Below are 12,258 nucleotides of genomic sequence, written 5' to 3'. Positions count from 1 at the left end.
TAACTCTTACGACACATCACTAAAAGAATTGAAAAAGGTTAGTCTTTAGAAGAACTGTTAAAAAGATGTCACATAGAATATCAAAACCTGCGTCTTCTTTCGCAATTCAGGACAGGCAATTGCGGACTTAAGGCACAGAAAGACAGATTCTTATTGAATCTTAGGAAAAATGCTCATGACCCGAACTTTTGAAACATGGAACCAAGTTCCTCTTCATTGGAGATCTTAAGGGGGTGTAGGTAGTTATTTGATCAGCAGATTGGATTCCTTGACCCTTCCAGGTATGTTCTAAAGCTTTACAGAAGAACTGTATTGAGAACATTAATTTCCTAAAGTTATTCGATTTCACTGGGTTTGGATTGATCTTTGCAAAGAAAAATTCAAAACAAAATAATGATTTGGTTTATTTTAATAATTAACAACAACAAAAAATTTTTTTATGATTAATCCAAGTTCTTTTACATCAACATCTTTCTACTCATGAAAAAAGTATATATTTAAAGCTGATCTAGAAGCATTCCTTTTCCAAACAAATCATGATCAAATATTCTCATTTGTGCAAAACAGTAACAAGTGTCAATCTGAAAAAAAAAAAGCTTTTATCTTAAAAATAACTACAAATCTGCACAGGAAATACCAAAAACTTTATTATTGATGTACCCCACTCTTTTCTTTTGAAGGAAATCTGAGACCACAGTTTGGGGATTACAGACAAGCCCATATACAGTAGCTGCACATCACAATTCATTTTTGTGGATCACAACAAGCATTCTTATGATTTAGTACAGAAATGTTCTGCAAGTAGAAAAAATGAGAGTTCTCTCATGCTGTACAATGTCAGGTGAATATGTGTTTTACATATAGTATTAAAAATAAGGAACCAAATCAGTTCTATCACCCTGCTAAGGTTGCAAACTCTGGAATGTTCAGCACAAAAAAGATTTTTTTAAAACTCCAAATATAATTTAAGTGCTTTTCATGTGCAAACTGTTACTGACTAAAGCTTTTCCACAGTTATGTAATTACAGATATAAACACTGCCTGCAAAGATAGTATAATATGCTATAGAATTCCAATTATACATTTGCTAAATTTTCAGAAAAAGAAATGCTCTAGTAGTCTCTCCTGATGAAGTTATTCTGATTGAAGGCATTTTACTTGTAGGAAATAGACCACTCTTTGACTGAGGCATCATGTGATGTTGTTACCAAGGTATTTTCATCCAGCCATGCTAAACCGCTAATGTGATGTAACCTGTGTGCATCTTAGCAAAGAGAAAATGAAAGAGAAATGTGAGTAATTACAATCTTGTCCAATGCATTCTGAAAAAAAGGTTAATACTAATATGACTTTCAGTCTGGCTAGCCATATAATTGCTTCTTTGGCTAATACTGTTTGCTCATCTTTCATATCACTGCTATAAAATGTTGGATCTGGTACTTAATTCCTTTCCTGAAGCTCTTATGGTTCTTCTCTTTTAACATTAAATTGAAGACTTTCCTTAAATACCATGTGTCATGAAAAGAGCAGGAATTTAATTTGCCAGAAAGCAGGTTCCAAATGAAAAAAAGGGAAAAAAATTGCTTACAGGAACCGCTATTTAATATCAGGATTAATGACATACAAATGGTAGGAACTCCTTCTTTGGACATTTCAAAGCTGAAACTATATGGCATCTATTATGGATTTCTATGCTGAGAAACAGCTCTACAAATTGAATGAATAAGTGAGTAAACTGAATAAAACAGTGTTTCTCAACCTTGGCGACTTTAAGTCCTGTGGACTTCAAGTCACCAAGGTTGAGAAACACTGGAATAAAATGAATGAATGAAAGAATGAATTGCCCCTTCGGTCTGTGAAATTCTACAATTGTTATGGGGGAAGATAAAAATGCATGGACGTCCCTTCAATTACGTCTTGTAGAAACAACTGATTTTAGAATTTCCAACTAACTCTGGAAAATTTTATTTTCAAATTCTAAAAATTTTCCTGAAAACTTCAATTTTGTCTATCAAACAGAATGTTGTCCAGATAAGTAATATAGACGGCAACACCTTAATTTTCAATCAATTTCAGCATCAATTCTTTCAAAGGAAAAAAAAAAGCCTAAATCACCTGGTATTTTGACTCGGGTTTCTGCGTCACTTAGGGTCCACACGTTCACCAACATGTCCATGCCACCAGTAGCAAAGTGCTCATTATCAGGGGACCAGGCAACACAAATTATTTTTGCATGATGGCCATAGAATACATTATGTTCCTATTCAGAAAAAAAAAATATTTACACAATAGTTTAATCCCCAAATTAAATTAATTATTTGTATTATTATGGTTTATCACACAATCAGCGAGATGTTCGTACTTGATTTGGCATTGTTGTCTACCTGTCGAGTCCTTTCCAAGGACCTGGGATAAGCAGATGTGGATGTTTGATGATGTTAAAGGTATGTTGCAGGATATAAGCTGTTCAGAGTAAAGCTGCCTTTTGCAATTTACTGATGATTAATTATTTAATTATTATTCTAATAATTATTTAACCATTTATGTACTTTCACATTTTAATTACACCAAAGGTATAAGTGAAACCAATATAGTAAACCATGACCCGTCAAAACAGCGCTCGACTAAGCCGCACCCGATTAAACCGCGTCGCTGACATCATCAACAGGGCGACAACAGCCAGCGCGGATAAAGAAGGGCGCTTTAAATAGCGCTTTGAAAGCAAGCCGATTCAACTTAAGGTAAGGGTTAGCTTTAGGGTTAGCTTTAGGGTTAGGGTTAGGTTAAGGGTTAGGGTTAGATTTAGGGTTAGGTTAAGGGTTAAGTTTAGGGGGGGTTAGGTTTAGGTTTAGGGGTTAATTTTAGGTTTAGGGTTTACAGCGTGCTTCTGTCTCCGCGCTGTTGTTGCCCTGTTGATGACGTCAGCTACGCGGTTTAGTCGGACGCGGTTTAGTCGAGTGCGGTTTTGTGGTGGAACCGAGTAAACAATGCAAGATTACATTTGATAACTACATTTAAATGGTTATGCATTTTTTAAATGGGGGAATAGGTTCCAATAATAACATTTGATTTAATCATTTCAACCTATCAATACTTTTGGAAGGACATAGTTCTTCCAAAGTGCATCTTAATTACCAAAACTATAGGCCAGCAGCCTTTATACTATTAATAAACCTGCTTATGAGGATTGACAGTAAATTAGCAGATGTCACTGCAAACTGATTAGAATTGAGACATGTGGTAGAACTCTTATTATGCTTTCTATTTAAGACATGAAACTAAAAACCAATTGGAGATGATTAACATAGTTCTTACCCCATAACCATCAGCAATGCTGAACACAGTGACTACTTTGTTTGCATCTGTCACAGCCAGGAAAGCACCATCAGGAGAATATGCCAGGTCAGTTACTGGTCCTTTGGCTTCCAGGACCTTCTCTTCACTTTTTAAAGAAGTTCCATGAATTGCATATAAATGCACTTTCCCATCCTGGAGATACAAACATAGCAAGGGTAAGTTTAAGCATGAACCAAAGGAAATGGTGGCTTTTACTGCATTTCTGTATGTACTGTACGTCAAAAGCTTGAAAATTAGATGATTTCATGAGAAATACACTTACTGTTCTGTATGTACTGTATGTCAAAAGCTTGAAAATTAGATGATTTCACGAGAAATATACTTACTGTTCCTCCAACTGCTGCTGTCCCACCTCCAGGGTGAACTGCCACTACTTCTGGTTCGAAACCAGGGTCATCAATTGCAAAACACTTCTTCTTATCCTTCATCAAAATAATCTATAATTGAAGAAACATAAGCATGAACTTTTGCCTATAGTTTTTTTCTTTCTAACATTTGTCCCCTGCAAGTGCAGGGTCCACATTATTTCCAATCAACTGGAGTGATAATCCATTAGTTGCAACAGGAAGTGACTGACCAGTTGTCAGGTCTGATCTCATGGTCCAAGAGAGGGACTGGCCCAAGATCACCCAACAAGCTTTCATGCCTGTGTCCTGTGACTAGAACTCATTGTCTCCTGGTTTCTAGCCTGGTGGCTTAACTCAGAATTCCCCAATCTTTCCAGCTGTGCAGACCAGCTGGGGGGAGAGGGGATGGTTCAATGCGAGTGGCGTGCAAGTGCACACGTCACTCAAGCAAATGGAGTGGACTTGACCATCTGCTGCTTGTGCAAGTGGGGATGTGTGCATGTGCACTTTTCCACCATTTCTGCAGCCAATTTCAAAGGGTTCAAGGCTTGATAGTGGGCTATGGCCTGCGGATTGAGGATCCCTGCCTTAACCGCTAGAACAATCTGGCTCTTGCTCTTTTGCCTAGAATGCAATGTTCTAATCAGGGATTTCTGCAACAGGATTTCCCCCCTCTGAGTTCAAAACAAGTGCCACATCCCTTTTCCTTCACATGATCATTTCATGTTCATACCTCTTTCCCTACTCTATTATTAATTTGTGGTGAGGAACACCCTAAATCACTATTGCTGCATTCTAACAACATCTAACAGCATAAAACAACATCTTACTGAATTATACTGTATTTTTTACATTTTACACAATACAATGAAATGTCAACTGCCCAGAGTACTAAAATCACAAAGCAACAGGATTAAAATAATTGAATCGAAGAATGCACTATGATTTGTTTTTCTGAATTTACTCACTTTTCCAATGCATACGACCACTGTATATCCTCCAGGTCCAACTGCCACACATTTTGGTTGAACATCCATTTTTATAACATCTTGGCTGCTTTAAAAAAAAAGAAAAACTAATTTTCCCAATTGAAGAAATACAAGCAGGTTCATACAATAAAGTATTCATGCTGCTTAAAAAAATAGCAGCCAGAACAACTATGGCACAGTTCTGCAGAGGTTATAATGCTTCTGAATATGTTTTACAGGTTCACTGCCCACTCCAAGCACTACTGACTAGTGGTATCAAAAACCTCTGAAAGATCAAGCATCACCATGACTGTTGTACTCCCCAATCCCAGTCTCTCCAGGGTCATTGTCATATTTATACTGGGTCTTGACTTGAAACCTGACTAAAATGGATCATCAGTTTTCTCCCTAGTTCTCTTCTGCTGCAGCCCCTCACTTTCTCAAATCACTTTTCCCAAAAAGGAAAGATTTAAGTTGGTTAATAACTGCCCACATATCCTGTGAGGGAAAGCAAATCACTGCCTCATTTAAGGAGGACAGTAGCACCCCCTTATTTAAGGATGCATTTACCAGCCTCCTAAACCAGGCCCTTTCATCTTTCATCAACCAAGAAAGGCAGGGATCGAGATTGCGCTTGGCAGAACCAAGGTTGTAGAGAACCCTGACCACTTCCCTCATGGTGCACACAGTCGAACTAGACAAGATACAACCAAGTTGCATTATTATTCACCAATTCTGGAACATGAAAACTGGCTTCAGAATCAATTTAACATAATAACAATGTAGAGGTTTTTTTTCCTATTCTTTTACTCTTAGAAATTTCTTCTTCAATATTAATTATTTCATTTCAACTTCTAAAATGTGCATAAATTTGGATAAATACAATTGCTCATTATGTTGTGTGTTACATGACATGGTAAAAAGGATGCTACTGAAACATTAATCACAGTATGGCAAAAATGTTTATCAGATACAGATTTTCATAAACACACTAAATTGTCTAAAAATTGAAATAGATATTTTAATAGTATGATGACAGAAAAAAATGTGATAGAAGCTTAAAAATACCTGTATTCCTTTTTGTTAATACTAGTATAACGCACAGTATCATCCATACTACAGCTGACCAACTGGTCAAAGTCATCCACAGCCATTCGGGAAACTAGATTTGTGTGTCCTTTTCCAGCAAATCCATCATTTTCTCCTGTTTCAGAATCCCAATAATGTACAAAAAAATAATTAAGGAAATTCTCTTCAGGATAAGGAGGAAAAGAAAATCCAAAACCTAATCCATGTAACAAGCTATATCAAACGTTCTGCCACATACCAGCAAAACATGGCTGCCACAAAGCTAGGGACAGTCAGAATACCTAAGACTGTGCTGGCACTGAGAAAGTGAATGGTGTGCAAACTGGGTGAGAAAATACTTTTAACTGCAACCCAAGATAACTAAGGGGAATATATATTTTGTTCTGACCACCCTCGTCCTAGACCAAAGCACGCCGAGACAAAGATACTGCAAGGATTTATTAACACAGAGACAGGACCTTGGCAGCAATCCAGCACAAACTAACCTTGGCAGCAATCCAGCCTGCCAAGCTTCTCCAACTCTAGTGAATATGTTGACTCCTGCAAAGGGCGTGTGCACAATCATTCCTTTTATAGTCTTGAGAGGAGCCTAATTACCACCAGCTGAGTGCAATTATCTCCTGTAACTGCGTAACTGTTCCTTAGGCCTATTAGCTCTCTGTTGCCGGGCATCCAAGAACAACTCCCTTGTCTCCTCCCCACTGCTCCAATGCATGATGTCACGATCACACTCCCTTGTCTCCTCCCCACTGGTCCAAGGCTCAAGCGCCTCCTGGTGGCCAACCAGCCTCTCTGCATCCTCACATCCTCCAGAGCCAACTCATAGGGCCCCTTGCTGTTGGAATCTGGTGGCAGCTCCAACGGCTCCTGCTGGGCCACAACATATTTAGAGATGTTTGTTAAAGCAGCGACCAGGCACCTAGGAAAATACCCAAATCTAAGAAGAAGAAAATATTTTTTAAAAAATACAAATAGAAATTTGGATTTTCAAAGACAAAAGATGTGATGTGGAGAAGGCATTTTAAATGCTGGAATTACCACCCCAAACTTCTGTCTTATTACTACTGCTCATTTATTGGATTTACAATTTAAAATAACTGAAATTGGATTTTCTTTTAACAATATAGCAGAGAGGCTGGAGGAGGCTGAAATGAGAGTGCCATCTTCTGATAAAAGATGAACTAAGCAACTTTGGAAATAAATACTGAAAAAGTCTGAAAATATTTGTTGGGATAGGCTTCTACCTCAACACCATTGGAGATTTAAATAAAAGACCTTTGAATATTACTAAACATATAAAAGTGACTTAAAGAGAGTGGAAAACTCCCTGATGTATCAAAATTGAATACATCCAGGCAGAGAGATGTATAAAATAAAAAATAAAAAACTTTGGGGAAAAATGTTATGCCACATACATTTAGACCAGTGTTTCTCAACCTTGGCAACTTGAAGATATCTGGACCTCAACTCCCAGAATTCCCCAGCCAGCGAATGCTGGCTGGGGAATTCTGGGAGTTGAAGTCCAGACATCTTCAAGTTGCCAAGGTTGAGAAACACTGATTTAGACAGTCAACAATAAATGCCTAAACTAAATGATGATGATTATTCTCCCAAGGTTTTAAGAAATAAATGCTAATATCAGCACTGTAAACCCTAATGGAACATGTCAAGTCAGACACTTTTTTGTTAAAAAGGACTTTCATAAATTCAAATTCCTTTTTTTAAAAATGCATTGTTATGAAAAATGCTGGAGTGTTGATGAAAATTTGGATCTTGGGAGAGAAAGTCACCTGAAGTTTGAGAAGTTAGAAATGCTGCATGGAGGAGGTTCTATGCTAACTTTTATTCAATTCAAATAGAATAATTTCAAATTATATTGAATGTAGTAGTCTTTCTTACAAAAAAGGATTAGACAACTTTAAGGTTTTCATTCAGCCATTCAAATAAGCATGAACAGCCCTAGTATATCCTGTTTGTTAATAATATTTCAGTAGTAGCAGAGATGACAGAAAAATAATAATGAAAAAATAGCTCTTTGGCCACCTCAGGTTACCACAAAAAATGTTAATCACTTAAAGGATATTAATATGTCCATCATGGCTTCCAGAGTATATATAGGATTTCCTTCCATTTTTATGCACTGTAAGACACTGTATTGATTTGCTGTGACCCTGCAAAAAAGTAGATATAATTATTACAAAAGCCACGTTTCTATTTTTTTTTAAAAAACAAAATCATTTACTTATACTTCTTCACATCAAAAACTAGAAGCTTAGATCCAATGGAGCAGGAATAGCTCCCATATTCCCAACAAAACTACCTGGTCTTTTCTTAGAAAAGGGTTTTCTAAGCTTCAGCTACTTTAGTGATAGCCAAAGAGAAGCTTATAGACCATCGGAAAAACTATCTGCCCAACTTTTCTTTCACTTGAATATTGACTACTGAAAAAACAAGGTAACTATTATCTTATTATATGCCCAAGCGTGGCACGACAAAACCGCGCTCGTCAAAATCGCGGTGATAAAATCACCGCGCGTCATCACCGCCGCGACAACAGCGTGGCAACAGAAGAGCGCTTTAAAACGGCGCCGCGGCAGAAAGCCAACTTCAATTAAGGTAAGGGTTAGGATTAGGTTTAGGTGTTTGTTTTAGGGTTAGGTTTAGGTTTAGGGTTAGGGTTAGGTTTAAGGTTAGGGTTAGGGTTAGGGTTAGGTTTAGCGTTAAGTTTAGGGTTAGGTTTAGGTTTAGGTTTAGGGTTAGGTTTAGGGTTAGGTTTAGGGTACTAAGTGCTTGGGAATGCACGAATTTGCCCTCCGCGATTATGTCATCGCGGTAGGGTCGCGTTTTTCCTTAGCACTTAGAACGGCGCGAATTAGTCTTCGCGCTTATGGCTCTGCAGATAAGGGCTTCGCGGATTTGTGGTGGAACCATGCCCAAGATTTTTTTTGCCGCTGTAACCTTCTAAAACATTAAAAAGTTCACAGGATTCCCTCAACAGCCTACACTTCTAATGAAAAATCCCTTTTCAGACATTTCAGATCAAAACAATGTGATGCTTACAGGCAGTGGTGGAATTTAGCCGATTCACACTGGTTTGAGAGAATCAGTAGTTAACTTTCTGAGCAGTTTGGCGAACTGGCTGTTGAAAGAAACCCAACAACTTTTTGTTTTTCCTACTTTACTGGGTTAATCCTGTCAGGAAGGCAGGAAGGAGGGATTCTGGTGCGCCTCTGTGTGCTGTTTCTAGCCTAATTCTGCTTATCTTTATTGCCCTGCTTAAGTGTTTCCTGAAACTGCCTTTGCAGTTAAGCCTTGCTACATTGTATCAGCTGTTACTTTCTATAGCCTGAGCAGCTTCTCTGGAGTTTTTTTTTTCTTTGCTGGTACTTTTATTCTGATGTTTGACTTTGTTAAAGGGGAAGAGTTGTTTTAACCTTTTTGCAATGTTTTAGTGGTTACTGGGATTGTCCTTTTGGGGTGTACTTTCAACACAGCTGAACCACTTCTTGCCTTCTCTGTCCCCAATTAAGGGTGGGAGGGGGTGATCACTGGACTCTTTCTTTCCTGAATCTGTAATCTTCTCTAAATGGAGCAATCCGGCTAGTCTTTGGCTTGTCTGTTATTAATAAAAGGGCTTCAGAAGGTCTCCCCCACCACACACACACACACACACACACACACACACACACGGGAAAGCGATGAGGATGCCTGATCGAGTTAAGCAATGGCTAAGAGGCAGGATGCAAGCTTGGGCACTCTGTCTGATTTTTTTAATTGCCTTTCTGGGGGCATGTGATATTTTTCTTAAATCTGGATGGTTTCCTTAGGATATCTTGTGAGGTGAAACCAGCCGGTATCTTTAAATGGTGCAAATGGATCTGAGGCTTGCTTCTCCTGGGAGGAAAAGGATGATTTATCAGTTCACTGAGCACAGGAGTCTCTTGTCTATGGAGATTCTTCAATCATTCAGGTCATGGTTGTTCCAAAGGTGATTTTTTCCAAGAGGCAACTGGACTTTCTTGGTTTCCAGAAAGTCCAGTTGCCTCTTGAAAAAGCATCTTTGGTACAGGAGGCTCTTGCATTGCTTCGGAGTGGGCAAGGAACATGATTACTCACTGATAATAAGTGAATCATCCTTCCAATTTGTTTTAGCTTGCTCTCATGATTATATGGCATAATAACATGGCACCAATTGTCGAAAGTTATCACCCACCTCTCTCCTAAAAAAAAATCCTTCAGCAAGTTCTGAACAAAGGCAGAATGGGATTAACCTTCACTCAGGATGTTAATTTGTCTCTTTAGCTTGACATTTTGTCACCCAGGTATGCCCATCCACTTTCTGGAGAACTTAAATGACCTCTCTGCTAAAGGGTTTCAGTTTATGAGCAAGAATAACTTGGCTGTTGATAGTTATCCTTGTATTTTAACTATTTTAATTCCTCAATGTGCTCTGGCAACCTGCCTGATTTGTAAAGCTGGGTTGCAGGTATTGCTGATGAAAAGGAAGGTATTCAGACAGAATGGTTTAGGTTTCCATGACGGCTGTGAGTCATTGATCTTCAGTGTGTATTCCCACATTTCTAATCTAATGAATGGTATTTGGAGCAGCTTTTTGCAAGCAAAGAAGCTTTTTGTATTTTTTGTACAGGTAATCCTTGACTTACAACAATTCATTTAGTGAGCATTCAAAGTTACAACGGCACTGAAAAAAGGGACATGATCATTTTTCACACTTATGACTGTTGCAGCCTTCCCCACGGTCATGTAATCAAAATTCAGATGTTGACAACTGTCTCACATTTATGACGATTGTAATCTCCCAGGGTCATGTGATCCCCTTTTGCAACCTTCTGACAAGCAATTCAATGGGGAGGCCAGATTCACTTAACAGCCATGTTACTAACTTAACAACTGCAGTGATTCACTTAACAAATGTGGCAAGAAAAGCCATGAAATGGGGGGAAATTCACTTAATACATTTCTCACTTAGCAACATAAATTTTGGGCTCAATTGTGGCCGTAATTCAAGGCGAGGCTGGGCGAGGCGAAGCTAGGAGTGACAAGGAGTGGCTGAGAGGGGAGGGATGAGGCATTGCTGGGTGTGACAAGGAGGCAGGGCGAGGCAGTCTTCAATGTGATGTCAAGTTGGCCACACCCACCCAATCACGCCTACCCAGACAGTCATTAGGGCAGAGAACTGGTTGTTAAATTATTTGAATCCCGCCACTGGTTACAGGATTATGATAACTATAGACACATCACTTCCTGGATATAAACTGTTTCAACTCCTTTCCTTGGCACAGTGCTATAGGGAATTGCACGCCAAAAAAAAGTAGATACAGCGACGTTTTTCTCCTTCATCAATCTGCTGCAGCATCCCTATGGTGCTGTCTCGTGTCTATAGATACTTTACCCATGTAGTATGGCTGTAGGATTATCACTTATCTTTCTTATTAGCTTCTTTACTCCCCCCTCCTATTGGTATTATGATGATTCTGTTGTTTTGCCTATATACTGAGAGCTTCTGTAGCACAGACAAATTCCTTGTTGGCCAAATAAAGCCATTCTATTCCATATTCCTATTCCGTATTCCTATTCTATTCCATATTCATATTCATATTCTGGAGCAAATAACAGCGTAATCCAAGATTATGTGTTTTTCTCAGAGAAGTTTGCAGCTCAAGTAGAAGCCAGAATATTCAGTTTAATATAATTCACATGGAGCACAGAAAAACTAGGCAAGGGATGTTTTGCTCTTTCGGATGAAGCTAGAGAAAAGGTAAGGTGGCCTATCCAGCCCCCTTCGAGGTTATGACTGTTGTTGTATTTTAAATTTCTGTTTTCTATTTTTATTTTTGTGCCCCCCTCCCCTTCTGATTGTTAGCCGCCCTGAGTCTTTCGGGAATAGGGCGGCATACAAGTCAAATAAAACCTAAACCTAAACCTGTTCTGTAAAGACAAGGCAGGAGAGAAAAAGAACAAGTAACTTCACTCAGAGTGCCTTAAGGAAAAATCAGACCCGCTGAAGGACAAATACCTTCAAAGTCTCTCAATTGTGTAAGGGCAGCAGTGCCTCCTTTCATCTGGCTGTTCTCTATCTGGGCTTTCAGACATTTTATTTTGGCACTTTCCTTGGATGCTACATCCCCCTTTGAGGCAGAAAACAGGGAAGAAGAGAGGGTGCTGAACAGAGGCAGTTGGGGCAGACTTGCCAAGGAATTGGTAAAAGTGATGTGGGAAAAATGAATTTGTAGTAGAAAAGTTGGTATTAAGTGTTCTGGGCTGGAAGATTTAAAAAGCCAAAAACTGAATGATCAATATGAGGTCTAGATGACTGAGGATTGTGTGACAAGAAAAGTAAAAATCCCAGGCAAGGAATACTCTGGAGACAGCTTTTCCTACCCTCTATGGCAGGGGTGTCAAAGTCAATTTTATTGAGGGCAACATCAGGGTTGTGGTTGACCTCGGCAGGGGCCAGCTCAACATCATTCATGTTG

The 12,258-nt window shown here is 38.8% G+C and overlaps 1 protein-coding gene across 2 annotated transcripts in view; it reads right to left on the bottom strand.

The window, feature by feature from the left end:
* Window positions 1–625: 625 nt before the first annotated feature.
* WDR1 (WD repeat domain 1) overlaps window positions 626–12,258 on the bottom strand; it is a 48,306-nt gene continuing 36,673 nt past the window's right edge. Inside the window, exons 9-15 of one of the 2 annotated variants that reach the window (XM_032223870.1) lie at window positions 7,845–7,932; window positions 5,741–5,897; window positions 4,673–4,757; window positions 3,684–3,794; window positions 3,316–3,489; window positions 2,116–2,260; window positions 626–1,264 (exon numbers count right to left, since the gene is read on the bottom strand). In XM_032223870.1, coding sequence (XP_032079761.1) covers window positions 1,155–1,264; window positions 2,116–2,260; window positions 3,316–3,489; window positions 3,684–3,794; window positions 4,673–4,757; window positions 5,741–5,897; window positions 7,845–7,932 — 870 coding nt within the window. In that variant the 3' untranslated portion in view covers window positions 626–1,154. Of the gene's footprint in view, window positions 1,265–2,115; window positions 2,261–3,315; window positions 3,490–3,683; window positions 3,795–4,672; window positions 4,761–5,740; window positions 5,898–7,844; window positions 7,933–12,258 lie in introns of both variants that reach the window. The other variant, XM_032223869.1, reaches the window with a different exon arrangement.

This window comes from Thamnophis elegans, chromosome 9 (genome assembly GCF_009769535.1).
Source record: "Thamnophis elegans isolate rThaEle1 chromosome 9, rThaEle1.pri, whole genome shotgun sequence".
In the NCBI taxonomy this organism is placed as follows: domain Eukaryota; kingdom Metazoa; phylum Chordata; class Lepidosauria; order Squamata; family Colubridae; genus Thamnophis; species Thamnophis elegans.
Note: the sequence above shows the minus strand (reverse complement) of the source record. Positions and strands in the feature narration are given on the sequence as shown.